This window comes from Engystomops pustulosus, chromosome 1, assembly GCF_040894005.1.
Source record: "Engystomops pustulosus chromosome 1, aEngPut4.maternal, whole genome shotgun sequence".
In the NCBI taxonomy this organism is placed as follows: Eukaryota; Metazoa; Chordata; class Amphibia; order Anura; family Leptodactylidae; genus Engystomops; species Engystomops pustulosus.
The window spans coordinates 22,536,800-22,557,016 of NC_092411.1; the positions used below are offsets into that span (position 1 = coordinate 22,536,800).

Consider the following 20,217-nt stretch of genomic DNA (forward strand, 5'->3'; position numbering starts at 1 on the left):
ACCACCTTATTCCAGGACCTCCATCATACAGATGTATTTGTAAGGTCCCTACAATCACAGGAGATACAAAGTGTCAGGCTGAGCTGATACAATACATAGGTTAAGAGTGATCAGAGGCAGGAGTTGTCCCCAGGCCCTGGTGTGCAGGGGGGCTCCACTAGCCCCTCTACCATATAATGCACAGTTGCATTCTTCAGTAAACAGTGCCACATTGGTCTACAGGTTGTGTGTGGTATTGCAGCCCTTTCCTTAGTTAAAGGTTTCATTTGTACACATTAACCTCATGACAAACCCAGCCCTGCTACATCCGCGTCTCAGTTGCAGCCACAATGACTTTTCTCCCACATCTGCAATGATTTCTTCCGCTTTTTGTTTTTCTTTTCGGCACTTTCTATTTTACATGAGAATCAGTTCCTCTGAACACAGCAGGGGCTCAGCCTCCCCCACCCAAACCACAAGAGGCATTGCACCATCCTAAAAAAAAGGGGGATCACAACTGGCACTGTGCCCGCTGGAAGGATCAATACTAAATACTTCAATCTCTCCTGTCTATGTATCTGGTTCTGGAAAAGCTGGGTGGTGACCATTACATCTCCTCTAGAGGTTAACACCAAACTTTTCCTGACAACCAAGTCTAATAACATAACTATAGTGAAACAAGGGAGGATCACAAAACACTAGACAAGAAGAATAGTAGGAAAACTCATGCGCTGGATGTTACAGAGCAGACACAGCAGTACAGGGGGTGAGCAGGAGACCCTGGGGCGCAGATCCCAGTACAGATGGGAGGAAGCCAGAAGGATCTTATCAGGCAGATGTAGCAGAGCTGGATTTATCTATGTAAGTGCAGTGAGCAGCAGTGACATTAGAAGTGACAGCTGCAGTAGTGCTGCCATCTCCTCACCTCCTCTGTGACATCACTGCTACCAATCAGGCAGGCAGGGGGAGGAGAGCAGCAGACCTCACCCCTCCTGGGGAACTTCACCAGAGCAAACTTGTAGCAGAAGCTCAGAAGTGAGCAGAGAGCATGCCAGCCTGACACCCTGCAGGATCCCATGCCATGCCTGCCCCAGCCTGGAGCCCTCTGAGCTCTGATGTCCTGGACACCTAGCCCCAGCCTGGACCTCTGCTCTCCTGGACACCTAGCCCCAGCCTGGACCTCTGCTCTCCTGGACACCTAGCCCCAGCCTGGACCTCTGCTCTCCTGGACACCTAGCCCCAGCCTGGACCTCTGCTCTCCTGGACACCTAGCCCCAGCCTGGACCTCTCAGGGCTCTGCTCTCCTGGACACCTAGCCCCAGGCTGGACCTCTGCTCTCCGGAACACTTAGCCCTAAATTTGGACAAGTCTGAGTTCTGTTCTCCTGGACCCTTCTGAGCTCTGCTCTCCTGAACACCTAGCCCCAGTGTGGACCTCTCAAAGATCTGTTCTGCAGGACCCCTATCCCCTGTCTGGATCCATTTGAGTTTTGCTCTCCTGGACACCTAGCCCCAACCTGGACCTCTCAGAGATCTGTTCTCCAGGACCCCTCTCCCCTTGCCTGGACCCATGTGAGCTCTGCTCTCCTGGACACCTTGACCCTTCCTGGACCCTTTTTAGCTCTTCTCTCCTGGACCCCTTGACCCTACCTGGACCCATGTGAGCCCTGCTTGGATACCTCCACCCCCATTTGCATTTTTGGAAATATTGGAATAAGACCCCTGAAGACCCTCTGATGATGACCCCATCCTGGATCTAACCTGATGCTGTCTACTTCCCAGAGTGACACCATGTATCCAGAGGAGAACATGACAGCGGCAGCTACAGCCAGCAGCCCCCCGATGTCCGGCAGCAGACCCCCCACTATCCCTGCTGTCATGTTCATCTTCGGGGTGGTGGGGAACCTGATCGCCATCATTGTGCTGTGCAAGTCCCGCAAGGAGCAGAAGGAGACGACCTTCTACACCCTGGTGTGCGGGCTGGCACTGACTGACCTGCTGGGCACCTGCCTGGTGAGCCCGGTCACCATCGCCACCTACATCCAGAACAAGTGGCCCGGGGGCGATGCCCTGTGCGAGTACAGCTCCTTCATCCTCCTCTTCTTCGGGCTGTCGGGTCTGAGCATCATCTGTGCCATGTCTATAGAGCGCTACCTGGCCATCAACCATGCCTACTTCTACAACCACTATGTGGACAAGAAGCTGGCGGGCCTGACCCTGTGCGCCATCTACGTGTCCAATGTGGTGTTCTGCGCGCTGCCCAGCATGGGCCTGGGCAAGTCCACCCTGCAGTACCCGCGCACCTGGTGCTTCATAGACTGGCGGAGCAACGTCAGCAGCCACGCCGCCTACTCGTACATGTACGGCGGCTTCAGCTCCTTCCTCATCCTGGTCACCGTGCTGTGTAACGTGCTGGTGTGCGCCGCGCTCATCCGCATGCACCGGCAGTTTGTGCGCAGGACGTCCCTGGGCACCGACACCCGGAGCCACGAGCTGAGGAGGCGGCGGAGCTTCAGGAGGATGGCGGGGGCCGAGATCCAGATGGTCATCGTCCTCATAGGCACCTCCGTGGTGGTCCTCATCTGCTCCATCCCCCTGGTGGTGAGTCCTGCACACTGTACCGAACCCTCAGCCTCTGCACTGTCCCGTCACCGTGGGTCTCTTATGGATCTGTCTCTGTTGTCATGTTGGACTTTCTCTCCTTCTCTCCACTTCTTTTTAATTCTTCTCCTCTAACTTTCTGTTCTTTCATTACATTAGACCTTTTCCTTCTTCTGTATCTTCTTCCCTCTGTTCTTCTGTTACATTGTATCTTATTTATATATTTCATTACATGACATCTTCCTCTTCTTCCTTGACATCCTCTCCTTCTGTTCTTCCCTGTCTTCCCTCTTTCTTCTTCTCCTCCCACATAAACCTCTGTTCTTTTTCTGTTACATTGTATCTTCTTCTCTCACTTCTATCTTTCTATTCTTCTTTTACATTGTATCTTTCTTTTTCCTCTTTTTTCATAACATAACTTCTTTCTCTTCTTCCCTCTCTTAAATCTTTCTGTTCTTCCTTCTTCTCTTCATTTTTTCGTCTACTTTCTTTCCTTCTTTCTTTATGTTTCTTTCCATTGCATCTCTCTGTTCTATATCCTTGTTTCCTCACGTTGTATTCCTCTCTTCTTCCGTTACATTGTTTCGTTCTGTTCCTTCTTTACATTGAATCTTTCTGTTCCGTGACAATACATTGTTCTCTCTCACATTAGATCTTTCTGTTACACTGTATCTTTCCCTTCTTCTTCTCCTCTCATGTCTTCCTGCTCTCCTTTCCCTCTGGATCGTTCTGTTCTTCTGTTACAATGTGTTCTCTCTCCTTCTCCCTTTGTGTCTGTGATGGATCTGCTGCTGCTTTGTCTCATGGGATGAGCTCAGCTCCAGGATAGTGAAGCCTCTGCAGCTCCTGGGCTGGTTTCATACAGAGCAGTGAGCAGTGTATTACTATATACAGGTGTCTATAGGGCAGTATATTACTATATACAGGTGTCTATAGGGCAGTATATTACTATATACAGGTTACTATAGGGCAGTATATTACTATAGAGGTGTCTATAGGGCAGTTTATTACTATATACATGTGTCTATAGGGCAGTATATTACTATAGAGGTGTCTATAGGGCAGTTTATTACTATATACAGGTGTCTATAGGGCAGTATATTGCTATATACAGGTGTCTATAGGGCAGTTTATTACTATATACAGGTGTCTATAGGGCGGTATATTACAGGTGTCTATAGGGCAGTGTATTACTATATACAGGTTACTATAGGGCAGTATATTACTATACAGGTGTCTATAGGGCAGTATATTACTATAGAGGTGTCTATAGGGCAGTTTATTACTATATACAGGTGTCTATAGGGCAGTATATTGCTATATACAGGTGTCTATAGGGCAGTTTATTACTATATACAGGTGTCTATAGGGCGGTATATTACAGGTGTCTATAGGGTAGTGTATTACTATATACAGGTGCCTATAGGGCAGTATATTACTATATACAGGTGTCTATAGGGCAGTATATTGCTATATACAGGTGTCTATAGGGCAGTTTATTACTATATACAGGTGTCTATAGGGCGGTATATTACAGGTGTCTATAGGGCAGTATATTACTATATACAGGTGTCTATAGGGCAGTATATTGCTATATACAGGTGTCTATAGGGCAGTATATTACTATATAGGTGCCTATAGGGCAGTATATTACTATATACAAGTGCCTATAGGGCAGTATATTACTATATAGGTGCCTATAGGGCAGTATATTACTATATACAGGTGCCTATAGGGCAGTATATTACTATATACAGGTGTCTATAGGGCAGTATATTACTATATACAGGTGTCTATAGGGCAGTGCATTACTATATAGGTGCCTATAGGGCAGTATATTACTATATACAGGTGTCTATAGGGCAGTATATTACTATATAGGTGCCTATAGGGCATACCATGCAGTGTTACTACTGGGTAGGTTCTGCAGCAGCACTGGATGCGTCTGAGTTTTGTTCTGTACATCCGCTGTTTCCCAGGTGTCATATAGATCGTATAGATCACCAGGGTCCGGTATTACACACTAGAGACTATTATATCATTCTGTAAGGATTCGGATGATTCTGCAGATTCCTCACATAGAAGTGCTGACTTGTCACTTGTCAGAAGATGACGGAGACTGCAGAGATCTTATGAATTAGCAAGTTATAACATGTAGAACTACAAGTCCCAGCATGCACTTCTAGAATGAAGCTTCACATGAGATAGTGGAGAACCTGCACTCCCATCATATTAAGACTACAACTCTCAGTATATAGATGTACACCTGTCTTATATCCAGACAGTTGTCACCCAGCTTTTCTGTGAGCTGGTTGTCGCATGTACCTAGGTTTGCTTAGCAGGAGACCAGGAAAGCTGAGTGGTGACTATTATGTGTATTGTGGATTCTGTGCAGTTCTTGAATAAATCCTCACCTAGGCTACAATTCACACTTAATCCCTACAAACGTCAGCGGAGCTATCACCTGGGGAGATGACCGCGCTGACAGCCAAGACCTGCTGCATCCGACACTACAACCGGCAGTTCCCATTACCTGATCGGGGGTTAATTCTATAACATCTGATCCTATCACCACTAATGAGCCCCATCTCCGAGCTGCTCTTATCCACAGGTTGTGTCTCCTGGTGCAATTCTGTAAAATGTTCACTTTTATAAGATACAATGTAGTTTGTGACAGATCCAGCACTGCTACATCTGTACAGCTATATATATATATATATATATATATATATATCATTGTGCTGCACGTGTCCACACTGCAATGGAAGCACAGCTATACCCCATGGCAAGGCCCCGCTGTACCCCATGCCAAGGCCGACTGTACGCCATGGCAAGGTCCAGCAGTACCCCATGGCAAGGCCCAGCTATACCCCATGGCAAGGCCCCGCTGTACCCCATGGCAAGGCCCAGCTATACCCCATGGCAAGGCCCCGCTGTACCCCATGGCAAGGCCCAGCTATACCCCATGGCAAGGCTCCGCTGTACCCCATGGCAAGGCCTCGCTGTACCCCATGGCAGGGCCCCGCTGTACCCCATGGCAAGGCCCAGCTATACCCCATGGCAAGGCCCCGCTGTACCCCATGGCAAGGCCCAGCTACACCCCATGGCAAGGCCCAGCTATACCCCATGGCAAGGCCCCGCTGTACCCCATGGCAAGGCCGCGCTGTACCCCATGGCAAGGCCCAGCTATACCCCATGGCAAGGCCCAGCTATACCCCATGGCAAGGCCCAGCTATACCCCATGGCAAGGCCGCGCTGTACCCCATGGCAAGGCCGCGCTGTACCCCATGGCAAGGTAAAAGTTGTGGAGTTCTCTAAGTCCTTGGAGAAATAAGTGGGTGGATCCTCACGGAAGAGATATTTGGGGTACGGGACAGGTGTAGTCCGGGCCTGGGGGGAGATTTCGGGATAATTGTCTCAGGGAGAAACATGGAACCAGTTGCTCCTGTTGGTGATGAGCACTTACCTGTTCTGCGGGTCCGGCTGGTTCTGTCACATTACAGGAGGGGGCAGGGAATCCGGGATACGGACAAACTGAGGAAGAGGAGGAAGCGAACCCAAAACTCCAAGCGTAAATTACCCCAGGAATTCTAGGTGCCGGCCTCTAATGCCCCTACAGTCAGCTCCCTCTAGTGGCGGCTGTGCGTCCTGCATTACACAGTCCTATGTGGACCACGTGTACGGCCCCGCAGTCTTCATGTACATGTGATGTCAGCTTCTAGTAATAGGACAGGAGGCGCAGGCAGATGGGAGGTGCAATACGGGGGCTGGGGGGGGGTGCAATACGGGGGCTGGGGGGGGTGCAATACGGGGGCTGGGAGTGAAAAAAATTTAAAGGTCAAGATAATAGTGAAATTGGCATTGGGAAGGGAAGTCATAGAAGTCTTGTGCAGGAGACGGGGAGGACCCGGGGGTTGAGTCACATGTTTTGCCGTTTTCAGCAGATGAGAAAATAAACCACAATAATATTTGAGCTCCATGACAACAATAAATGGCACATATAGCAGTGCATAAGGCGGTATGTAGCACATATGGCACATATAGCGGTACATGGCACATATGGCGGTACATGGCACATATGGCAGTACATGGCACATATGGCGGTACATGGCACATATGACGGTACATGGCACATATGGCGGTACATGGCACATATAGCGGTACATGGCACATATAGCGGTACATGGCACATATGGCGGTACATGGCACATATGGCGGTACATGGCACATATGGCGGTACATGGCACATATGGCGGTACATGGCACATATGACAGTACATGGCACATATGGCGGTACATGGCACATATGACGGTACATGGCACATATGGCGGTACATGGCACATATGACGGTACATGGCACATATGGCGGTACATGGCACATATAGCGGTACATGGCACATATAGCTGTACGTGGCACATATAGCTGTACATGGCACATATAGCTGTACATGGCACATATGACGGTACATGGCACATATGACGGTACATGGCACATATAGCGGTACATGGCACATATGGCGGTACATGGCACATATAGCGGTACATGGCACATATAGCTGTACGTGGCACATATAGCTGTACATGGCACATATGACGGTACATGGCACATATGACGGTACATGGCACATATAGCGGTACATGGCACATATGGCGGTACATGGCACATATAGCGGTACATGGCACATATAGCGGTACATGGCACATATAGCTGTACGTGGCACATATAGCTGTACATGGCACATATGACGGTACATGGCACATATGACGGTACATGGCACATATAGCGGTACATGGCACATATGGCGGTACATGGCACATATAGCGGTACATGGCACATATAGCTGTACGTGGCACATATAGCTGTACATGGCACATATGACGGTACATGGCACATATGACGGTACATGGCACATATAGCGGTACATGGCACATATGGCGGTACATGGCACATATAGCGGTACATGGCACATATAGCTGTACGTGGCACATATAGCTGTACATGGCACATATGACGGTACATGGCACATATGACGGTACATGGCACATATAGCGGTACATGGCACATATGGCGGTACATGGCACATATGGCGGTACATGGCACATATGGCGGTACATGGCACATATAGCGGTACATGGCACATATAGCTGTACGTGGCACATATAGCTGTACATGGCACATATGACGGTACATGGCACATATAGCTGTATATGGCACATATGGCGGTTGAGTTGAGACCATAGGAGCAGATACTACAGGACGGTCACCACATTCACTATTTGAGTACGTGACGCGGCTCAGGTTCTCCATACATTGTGTCAGGATTGTCCGGATTCTTTCTCGTCTCGTTACATTGTAGCATCTTGTTCGGATCTGACAACCCCTGACCCCTTCCCTAGGTCGCAGCCCTGCTCGTTATGTGTACACAGTCCTCCTGCTGAGTGATATAGTGTCACCTAATCCTGACTGGTCCTTCTGGTCGGAGCAGGATCCGGCTGTAGATAAGACCATGGGGTCACCTGTCCGGATAGTGAGCGCTCCGCAGCCTCGGGCTACGGGGAGACGCGCGGCTGGTGGCACAATATAACATAGTATACAGCACTGCTACAGTACAGTGACTGAGTAATACCGCCATACAGTGCACAATATAACATAGTATACAGCACTGCTACAGTACAGCACAGTGACTGAGTAATGCCGTCATATAGTGCACAATGTAACATAGTATACAGCACTGCTACAGTACAGTACAGTGACTGAGTAATGCCGTCATATAGTGCACAATGTAACATAGTATACAGCACTGCTACAGTACAGCACGGTGACTGAGTAATACCGCCATACAGTGCACAATATAACATAGTATACAGCACTGCTACAGTACAGCACGGTGACTGAGTAATACCGCCATACAGTGCACAATATAACATAGTATACAGCACTGCTACAGTACAGTACAGTGACTGCGTAATGCCGTCATATAGTGCACAATGTAACATAGTATACAGCACTGCTACAGTACAGTACAGTGACTGAGTAATACCGCCATACAGTGCACAATATAACATAGTATACAGCACTGCTACAGTACAGCACAGTGACTGAGTAATACCGCCATACAGTGCACAATATAACATAGTATACAGCACTGCTACAGTACAGCACAGTGACTGAGTAATGCCGTCATACAGTGCACAATGTAACATAGTATACAGCACTGCTACAGTACAGTACAGTGACTGCGTAATACCGCCATACAGTGCACAATATAACATAGTATACAGCACTGCTACAGTACAGCACAGTGACTGAGTAATACCGCCATACAGTGCACAATGTAACATAGTATACAGCACTGCTACAGTACAGTACAGTGACTGCGTAATACCGCCATACAGTGCACAATATAACATAGTATACAGCACTGCTACAGTACAGCACAGTGACTGAGTAATACCGCCATACAGTGCACAATATAACATAGTATACAGCACTGCTACAGTACAGCACAGTGACTGAGTAATACCGCCATACAGTGCACAATATAACATAGTATACAGCACTGCTACAGTACAGCACAGTGACTGAGTAATACCGCCATACAGTGCACAATATAACATAGTATACAGCACTGCTACAGTACAGCACAGTGACTGAGTAATACCGCCATACAGTGCACAATATAACATAGTATACAGCACTGCTACAGTACAGCACAGTGACTGAGTAATACCGCCATACAGTGCACAATATAACATAGTATACAGCACTGCTACAGTACAGCACGGTGACTGAGTAATACCGCCATACAGTGCACAATATAACATAGTATACAGCACTGCTACAGTACAGTACAGTGACTGCGTAATGCCGTCATATAGTGCACAATGTAACATAGTATACAGCACTGCTACAGTACAGTACAGTGACTGAGTAATACCGCCATACAGTGCACAATATAACATAGTATACAGCACTGCTACAGTACAGCACAGTGACTGAGTAATACCGCCATACAGTGCACAATATAACATAGTATACAGCACTGCTACAGTACAGCACAGTGACTGAGTAATGCCGTCATACAGTGCACAATGTAACATAGTATACAGCACTGCTACAGTACAGTACAGTGACTGCGTAATACCGCCATACAGTGCACAATATAACATAGTATACAGCACTGCTACAGTACAGCACAGTGACTGAGTAATACCGCCATACAGTGCACAATGTAACATAGTATACAGCACTGCTACAGTACAGCACAGTGACTGAGTAATACCGCCATACAGTGCACAATATAACATAGTATACAGCACTGCTACAGTACAGTACAGTGACTGAGTAATACCGCCATACAGTGCACAATATAACATAGTATACAGCACTGCTACAGTACAGCACAGTGACTGAGTAATACCGCCATACAGTGCACAATATAACATAGTATACAGCACTGCTACAGTACAGCACAGTGACTGAGTAATGCCGTCATACAGTGCACAATGTAACATAGTATACAGCACTGCTACAGTACAGTACAGTGACTGCGTAATACCGCCATACAGTGCACAATATAACATAGTATACAGCACTGCTACAGTACAGCACAGTGACTGAGTAATACCGCCATACAGTGCACAATGTAACATAGTATACAGCACTGCTACAGTACAGCACAGTGACTGAGTAATACCGCCATACAGTGCACAATATAACATAGTATACAGCACTGCTACAGTACAGTACAGTGACTGCGTAATACCGCCATACAGTGCACAATATAACATAGTATACAGCACTGCTACAGTACAGTACAGTGACTGAGTAATACCGCCATACAGTGCACAATATAACATAGTATACAGCACTGCTACAGTACAGCACAGTGACTGAGTAATACCGCCATACAGTGCACAATATAACATAGTATACAGCACTGCTACAGTACAGTACAGTGACTGAGTAATACCGCCATACAGTGCTCGATTATAAAACACCAGGAGGTAAATAAATAATAATCCCACACAGTGCTCAAATAAAAGCCCCATAAACTGTGTGATATAAGAATCACATAAATAATACCGCCCTACAGTACTCTCATAATGCAGGTGTAATGTAGCTAGAACTTATATAATAGCTCTAAACATAGATACATGTCACCTATTACCTTATAGTGCTCAACTAAATCCGCCAAACAGTGCTCCATACATAGTGATCTAATAGGAGACACACGACTCCTCAGTAGATAGCGCCATACACTACTGTTATAATACCGCCATACACACAGTACAGTAAACCACTGACACACTGCTACATGCTGTCACTTTCACCAATATAGGTTCGTGATAAGGGGAAGGTCTGAACCTCTAGACTCCCATCTGGGGATATTTCACTTCTTATTTAAGGGGATCGGGTTCACTACAATCTCTGCTGATATAGCAGAGCTGAGCGCGTTATATTGTTATAGAATCAAGGAAATTGTTGATACAGCACAGGAAAACTACAGATATAGCAGAGCTGAGAGTGATATAGTGTTACAAGACATAGGAAAATCACAAAAACGGAGCAGGAAAAGCTACAGAAAACTACAGATGTAGCAGAGCTGAGAGTGTTATGTGGCTACAAGAGTTGGGAAATCACATATGCCGAGCAGGAATACACAGCAGACTACAAGTATAGCAGAGCTGAATGTGTAATGTAACATGAAATCTCATATACTGTAGAGGAGTACAACAGATATAGCAGTGCTGAGCGTGTTATATTGTTATAGGAGTTAGGAAATCTCATATACTGTGCTGATATAGCAGTGCTGAATGTGTAATATAACATGAAAACTCATATACTGTGCAGTGAATCACAGCAGATTACCGGTATAGCAGAGCTGAACCTGTTATGTAACATAAAACCTCATATACTGTGCAGTGATACTTAGCAGATTACCAGTATAGCAGAGCTGAATGTGTTATGTAACATGAAACCTCATATACTGTGCAGTGATACTCAGCAGATTACCGGTATAGCAGAGCTGAATGTGTTATGTAACATGAAACCTCATATACTGTGCAGTGATACTCAGCAGATTACCGGTATAGCAGAGCTGAACCTGTTATGTAACATAAAACCTCATATACTGTGCAGTGATACTCAGCAGATTACCGGTATAGCAGAGCTGAATGTGTTATGTAACCTGAAATCTCATACACTGTGCAGTGATACACAGCAGATTACCGGTATAGCAGGGCTGAATGTGTTATGTAACATGAAGTCTCATATACTGCGCAGCAGATTGCCGGTATAGCAGAGCTGAATGTGTCATGCTCCTGGAATATGACACTATTATATATGATACATGATAGGCGGGGCCCCTTGGCTGATGTTTACATCTCCTCGCTATACATACAGGCAGCGACTCGTCCTAGGACTGCAGGGCGTTATTACCAGATTTTATTGCTGCTCCCATGTTTGTGCCCCGGGGGCCGCACTGCTAATTCCTCTCTGCTACTGCTACCACCTGTAGATTAGAGCTTAGATAATAGATGGGGGGCTGCACATAGAGCAAACTATAGCAGAGCTGAATGTGTCATATTGTTATAATGTACAGGACATTAAATATAATATTTGGGCTACAGATATAGCAGAGCTGAATATGTCATGTTATAGGAAAGCATATTTACTGTCCAGGAATACACAACAGGCGACAAGTGTAGCAGAGCTGACCTTGTCATATTATAGGAAAGCACATATACTGTCCAGGAATACACAGTGGACGATAGGTGTAGCAGTGCTGACTTTATCTTGTTATAGGAAAACACATATACTGTCCAGGAATATACAATAGGCGACAAGTGTAGCAGAGCTGACATTGTCATATTATAGGAAAGCACATATACTGTCCAGGAATACACATCAGGCAACAGGTGTAGCAGAGCTGACTTTGTCATATTATTGAAAAGCGCATATACTGTCCAGGAATACACAGTGGGCCACAGGTGTAGTAGAACTGGCTTTGTCTTGTTATTGGAAAGCACATATACTGTCCAGGAATACACATCAGGTAACAGGTATAGCAGAGCTGACTGTACCATCAGTGCGTAACGCTATATTAAAGTTAAGACACTTCAGTCCCATGTAAAATTCACATCAGTCATGCAAATGACAGGCTCAGCTCTGCTACATCTTGTAACCCCGCCACACGTATGCGAGGATGCAGCATCGGCTCCATCGCATCTAATGATAGAAATAAACCAGACTGGAATTGTGCGCTTCCTGAATTTACTGCGACTTCTGGAAATGAGCCCCTGGCATCTGTGAGCGTGATTGGATTAGTGCGAGATGTGTTTGTCCTGTAACGTCTTTATCTCTTTTTTTTATATGTTTCAGTAGATTCTTTGTATTGCGGCTCCGGTGCCTGGTGATAGGGTCATACGTGGAGACGTGGGACGTGTGACTTTCATTATTCCTCCATTAAGCAGATGTAGCAGAGCTGAATTTGTCACACGACATTGTAATCACGTCATGTTATCGCTGCAGGTTTTAGTAATATTATCATTGGGATATTTGGATAGATCCTGATCATGTAGGCTCCAGTCTCCGGCTGATGAAGCTGGTTTTTGCAGGAAATGACCCACCAGGGGTCAGAGGTCATAGTGCAGCCTCTTGATGTCTGGTTGCAGGCTCTTAACCTGTGATCTTAATTTGTTTTGGATTTTCGTGACTACGAGGGGGCAGTGACCCCCTCACCTGTTCCCACTATATGTTGGGGTCACCTTATTTATCATCTATCCATGGCATCTGTAAAAGGAAATACAAGAGCATCCCTTTAAGGTGTAAAGGTCATGACCCAGAACCTCATTGATACAATGTAATTTAGGATTTGGACCCAAGTTCTACCCACTTGGACTGGCACAGACACTACATCCCCCACAATGCCTTGCCACGCGCGCCATCCACTGCTTTAGTTGTCACTATACACACACAAAGCAGCAAGGACTTGCAGGCGCTGCCACCTATTGGTCACTCCGGGACATAACATCCATAGTTGCCATATCACTGGTGGAAAGTGTATAACAGGGGTCTCTGACGGTTGCTGAACTACAGCCGGCATGTTGGGAGTAGTAGTTCGGCAGAGGAACCACGCGATGACACAATATACCTGCTACACCATGACATTCACCATCATGAGCTCCTGTGTAGTGTATGCAGCTCCTCTGCAGAACTATGTGTCTCCCTGGCCACAGTATAAAACTGTTATTTCCCTCTACTGCCTCTAGGTGACAATGGGACATACATCAATGTCACCACTTTCTAGGGGTTGGGATTCGTTACAATGTGTCGCAAGTTGTTACATTTTATGTTGTTGTTTTGGGTCGGGGTGTTGGTTGTTGCAGGTTTAGGCAGTTTTAGATGGAGTCCAGCTCCGCGGGTCAGTTCTCTGCCTTAAAGGGATGTTTACCCTGTAAACTAAGACTGAAACATCTACATTCCCACAGGGTCTCCAGATGAGCTTCTGAGATGAAGAACATAAGCTACATTATAGTGAGGGTGTATGAGGAACATGTCCTGCATGTGGCTACCATGACTATGGCCCCAGGTCCAGTTCTGAATGATGGGTAACAGTTGTCAGGTGGTGGGACCCTCTCTGGTCCAACAGGATCATCATCTAATGTACGGAGGAGCTTGGGTAGATGGAGTCCTCTGTGCAGATATCTTCAAGGACCTGAGGATAGAGGAGTCTCTCCATGAGGATCAGCCTGGTCCATCAAGAACAAAGAAGGGGAACCCTAGACTGGCCACTGTTGACTTTAGCTCTTGAAGGTCTTGTCTAGTTAGAGCGTATGTTAATGTTAGTTCTTCCTAAACACACAATCCAATCTGAGGTTCTTGTGAAATGTAAATATAATAAACGTGTGGTCAATACCTTTCAGGAGCAAAAAAGCTGTTTCTGAGTCCACGTGAACCTGATAGAAGCTTCTGGAGGCCCCTATACACATAGGAGAGAGTGGACAACTATCTAGTGTGTCCTAGGCCTCCTAGTGTTGGACTAGATGTTTTGTAGGTAGGTTTATTATTGATGGAGTGTAGACCCCCAGCCTCATTACCTCTGGTGAACCTCAAGCAAGACTGTGGCCGTCACTCCAGAGGTGACCTGCAGTGGCTTATTCCCCTTTCCACAAATATGTCAAATTGGTCCTACATGTTTTAAGGGGAAGAAGGAAGAGTTGTTGGCCCAACACTACTGACGGTGTATGAGCATCTTTGGATTAATCAATATGGTCCATGGGTTGTGTCTAGTATTGTAGTTTGGCCGAATCCAGATAAGCCACCATTCCAACTATGACCAATAGACTCGATTAGTAGGTCCTTCATTGTCAATAGGTTTTGTCTAGTATTGAAGCTTGGCCCCTTCAGACAATCCCCCATTCAACCTATGACCAAACGTAGTACCATAGCAGGTCCATCCTTGTTCATGGGTTGTGTCCAATATTGCAATGGACTAGAGTTGTACCATAGTAGGTCCTTTACCTCCTAAGGGTTGTGTCCAGTATAACAGTTTGGTTCCATCCAGAGGAGCCACCATTCCAGCTAAGACCAATGGACAAGACTAGAGCCATGGTAGGTCCTTCACTTTACATGGGTTGCATCCAGATTTTGGAACAATCTGTTCTCCATTTTGGCACAATCCTCAATCCAAAGAACTCGGTTCTCCTAACCAAGTCTGGAGATGTACATAGTTTTCCTTGACTTCAGATGTAATTTCCAGACTGATTGGCGCACACATCTTTGTCTTGGATTTCTTTGCCCACGGGCCATTCCATTCATCTATATTTAGATCCCAGACAAAATTTCCACCCATTAGAGAAGGTGATATTGTTCCAGCTCAGAAGAGTCAATGCTTTGTTTTGTCTATGGCAAATATTCTCAACCAAGCAGAAGGTCATGCATCGTGCCAGTCAATATTCCAGAAGCATCCGCACGAGGATGTAGACGTGTTGTATGTAGAGCGTGTTACGTATGTCATGGTAGAGAGTTGGTGATCTGTAGATTAAGTGGTTTCATAGCTCCTGGGCAAATATAAAAGCGTGTATCAACTTACATCTTCCTCCAAATTCCTTTCCTCCTCCATCTGATCTCAATAATCTAAAACTGGAGACTTCTTGACTTCCCTTAAAGTTGAGCAAAAGCTTATAATATCTTCTTCTATCTTCTGCAGGTTCGGGTTTTCATCAATCAGCTCTATCAGCCACCAGTGGAGACGGACATCGCAAGCAACCTGGACCTGAAGGCCATCAGAATTGCGTCCGTCAACCCCATCTTGGATCCGTGGATTTATATTCTCCTCCGGAAGACTGTACTCAGCAAAGTCATTGAGAAGATCAAGTGTCTCTTCTGCAGGATCGGCAGCCGCAGGAGGCCGCACTCCGCAGGAAGTTTCAACTGCACCGATGGCAGAAGAGCCTCGTCGGTTCTATCGAGTCATTCTCCTTCCTTTGTATCCAGAGAGCTCCGAGAAGTTAGCTCCACCTCACAGACTTTACTCTACCCTCTTGAACTGAGTGATGGTAGCTTCAGGAGTAGCACAATTTTACCAGGGGCCACCATGGCTATAAATCTGCCAGGAGCTCCAGACAGGACGTTACGTGGTTCTGACCATTCAGTTTCTTCTCAGGGTCCAGAAACTGAGCAAGTACTTCTAGTAAATGAGACTCAACCGAGGCAGGTCGCCTCATCCAAGGGAAATCCACTTCGCGTCACCTTTCCAGATGATACAATGAATTTATCGGAGAAATGTATATAGGAACTTCAGGTTCTTCACCTTCAAAACTGTGGAAGGAACCCAACACAATTTTCTTGCACAAACTTCTTCTCTCCATTACGTGGTACATGTCCTTCAGAAATCTGATGGACCTTGACAAGCGAGAGATCAATGGTCTGAGGCTGCTGGTCCTCACCATCATAGTGTGTTGTGGTGACTGTTCCGTTGGCACTTTCAAGAATAAGTCCCACCATGAGCGGTGGCTTTTTGAGGAGACGAGATGATCAATTGTGAAACTCCTGACCAATCAGATCCGTCTCGTAGATAATGAATGTCTATGTGTCTACTTAAGCTTTATCAAATGTGAATTTTTACGGATGACATATGTATGTATATGGGGTTTTTATTGTATTTATTGTCTTCTCCGTGAGAAGGTTTTTAGATTCCGATGTCTAGAGACGAGAATTTAAAGGCAATATCCTCCTTTTTCCAGAATATTGCTCGAGAGATTTTATTCATGTTCCAAAAGAAAGAACGTTTTGCACTAAATTGTTGCCGGCATTGAGGACTACGGCCAGTGGTGGAGATGGTGGACATCAACACTGTAAATCAATACAACTATTAATATTCCGTGGGATAAAAGAGGGATCATTCAGATTTAATACAGGCTATAAAATCTAATGTGACCCAATGTGATCAATCAGCCAAATACTAGATGGGGAGTGGACAGAGTTCCCAGTTTTGAGACAATCCCAGGTAGATACAAAATATTTGGAAGGATTGAGAAGTTACTTGTGTTCTCCACCCAGTGACACCCCTTCTTCTCTGCCTTTATAGTATTTATAGCAGAGACTAACCAGAAGTGTCCCAAGCTCTGGAGGACCATCAGACCTGATGGGAAGCAATGGACATCCAATACCAATGGTTCCATGTAATGCCTTCCAGAGTTAGATGGGGTCAAGGGAGCAAACTACAGGAACAATAAATAGTAATGAAAAGGAATATGGGGGATTCAAGGGAAAACATAATCCCATAACAGGTCATATAAAGACGTGGCAGAGCTGAAATTGTTACCTAGAGGTGTGACCATGTAGACTGCAGCCAGTGTTAGGTATTGTCTCTAGAAAGATGTGTAACTGAACCTTTGTGTATGTTTTTAGTAGCATCAGGACTGTGATTTATATTGCAGGATTGTAGCTGGACTGGGTGTGTCCTCACACTGCTGTGCTCTTAACTCTCTGCAGGCAGTGTTAGGTACCGGCCTAGGAAATCCTATCTTTTGTGTATGCTGTTAGCTGCAGCAGATTTCAATTCCAGGATTGAAGCTTCTCCAATAGAGTAGGAAGGAAATCCTCACACTGCTGTGCTCTTAGTTCTTTGCATTGGACCAATCTACAGACCCCTCCCTCTGCCCTGATCGATTGCTGTAATAATCGGACATTTGTTTGGCATAGCTTTTACTCAGAGCAGAAAGGAGGGGCTAGGGAGCAATTTTACACAGAGTTCAGAGCACAGCAGTGTAAAGATGTTCTTTAACTCTTTGTGGTTGCATTGTTCTTGTACCATAATATTAGCTCTGCCACATCAGGCCCCTACATAAGGATATACAGTTACCAATTACACTCCGATCTTTTGTGTGGTTCACGTCAAAGCAAAAACAAGAATCAGGGAAGGACTTTCTGGGCACCGTGATGCGTGTGACTATACTCCTACTTTGCTGAGCCTCGTGCCTGTGTACACAGAACAGCTCTATGTGGTGTTAATAAGTGTACCGCTTGTAGTCGCGTTCCAAAACCTGTGTTCTACATCAGTCAGCGACCATGCTACCAGTACAGCACGTCCGATCTGCCATACAAGAGACTGCCTCTACATCCAGCACAGACTTGGTTAGGTCACAACCGAAAGACTAAGAACGAGACATAAGGAGACTTGTACGATGGAGGCTTCATCCATCGATCATCGAGAGCCAAGTCACCCCCATCAGGTGCAGAGAGGACTCCACCACTTGCTGCCGTCCACTTCACTCTCCCATCCATCGACTTTCTCAACCGACACTCAAAAGATTGTACGAGCGAATCAAAGCACTTAGCAGGTTGTGGTTGAGGCGTCTGTCCAATCTCATCCCGGGCAGGTCATCATCATGGAGCATGTCCTGTTGCTTTCCGTGGCCATGTGAATCGCTTTATTGTAATTGCCTTCTGAGTCTGTAATCGTCAATCCGTTTTTATCGACCAATAGTTTGTTTTATTGGGGGGAAAGGGATCACAATAAAATGTTGAACTCGTCACTTTTTGTGTGATGTCTTGTTCTTCTTATGGCGATGGTGGGATCAAAGGACAACCGTCCATGAGATGAGCCAAGAGCTCCACCTCTCTTTACTTCAATGGGTTCTCCAAGTTTATACATGTTTGTACCAGACAAAGTTGCAGTAGGGTTACGTTCAGAAGGAACGGAAAGTAAATCACAAGAGCAAAAACTTATGAAAGTCCCTTTGCGTGACTCTAATCACTCGCGGCTCTTGTGGCAGGTGTCACCATGTAGAGAACCAGCCCGAGGCTCGATATTAAGATTGTATTGCGGCCCCGGTTGTGTAAGATTTCCAGGCCTCGGCTGTGTTCATCTAAAATCAGACAGAATTAATATTTCCCCATAGATTCTCATGAAAAATATCAAAACTGGAAGTAAAAAGTGGAACAGGGCGGCATCTCAGCAACTTCAGGGCATGTGATGTAATGACCGTAAAGGAACCAAGAAGAAACAAACTTTCCAAAGGCAATAAAGTAGCATCTGCAGTCCTTTCCTGGGTCCTGAAGAGGTCCAAATAGTCCCCAGATATGAGAGAGTCACCAACCATTAGGGGAGGAGGAACTACAGGTCATTCCATGGCACCCAACAGTAGGGTATTGTTCTCCTTCTCCATCCAATTTCCATGACCAATGGAGTAATTTGGGAATGAGACAACCGGGTCTGGCCACCTTTTGTCTCACATCAGCTACATGCTCTTCCTATAAGCTATGTAGTATACTATAGACACCAAGTAATATGTATGGAGCTGATCTGCCCACTATGGGGCGGATTTACTTACCCGGTCCATTCGCGATCCAGCGGCGCGTTCTTCGCGGAGGATTCGGGTCTTCCGGCGATTCACTAAGGTAGTTCCCCCGACGTCCACCAGGTGTCGCTGCTGTGCTGAATTCCGTCAGAGTTCACTAAAGTTCACCAAGCCGGGCCGGGTGCAGGTAAGTGCGTGTCAAGCGACACATTTTTTTTAAAAATACGGCAGTTTCTCCGAATCCGATGGGTTTTCCGACGGCCACGCCCCCGATTTCCATTGCGTGCATGCCGATGCGCCACGATCCGAACGCGTGCGCCAAAATCACGGGGCAATTCAGGGAAAAACGGCGCAAAACTGTAAAATTCGTGTAACCCAACGTAAAAACGTGATTCGGGCCCTTAGTAAATGACCCCCTATGTGTCAACTGGAGGATCTCGCCAAACGCTGACAACTCATTTATTAGACTGATATTTACCCCATGCAGACTCTCCTTTTGAGCCCACGCCTTTAGACACATCCTACCACTTAGGTATCATGACATCTGCAAAGCACCCAAGTACCACGGAGATAGAACTTGTGGCCCTTGGAGAGAGATGTCCTAGTGATGTTTGGTCTTAGCAGCGCAGGACATCCCTCTCCAGAGGAAATCCACTGCTAGAATAAACTGTTTGGTGGGAATTGGCTCATGGGTCATGGGTAGGGAGTGGAGAGAAATCTAAACAACAATGATCTTAGTCCAGGATCTTTACCTCGTGGCCAGAGAGAAGTCACAAAGACTAATGTTTATGTCGCACGAAGGTGCACACGCTGTATAAACATTGGTGT

At 46.1% G+C, this 20,217-nt stretch overlaps 2 protein-coding genes across 2 annotated transcripts in view; one reads left to right on the plus strand and one right to left on the minus strand.

Moving 5' to 3' along the window:
- The window catches only part of TTC33 (tetratricopeptide repeat domain 33), a 186,459-nt gene that overhangs the window by 12,754 nt on the left and 153,488 nt on the right, over positions 1–20,217 (minus strand). The window lies entirely within an intron of this gene.
- PTGER4 (prostaglandin E receptor 4) lies at positions 973–18,624 on the plus strand. The gene is made up of 2 exons (XM_072135439.1): positions 973–2,579; positions 15,795–18,624. The coding sequence occupies exons 1-2, from the start codon at positions 1,743–1,745 to the stop codon at positions 16,377–16,379; spliced, it is 1,422 nt and encodes a 473-aa protein (XP_071991540.1). The 5' UTR covers positions 973–1,742; the 3' UTR covers positions 16,380–18,624.

Excerpts from the sequence above, each read along its gene's own strand:
- PTGER4 (XM_072135439.1), top strand. The coding sequence starts at position 1,743 with ATGCTGTCTACTTCCCAGAGTGACACCATGTATCCAGAGGAGAACATG. Across the intron at positions 2,580-15,794 it reads TCTGCTCCATCCCCCTGGTG|GTTCGGGTTTTCATCAATCA; the intron begins GTGAGTCCTGCA and ends TATCTTCTGCAG.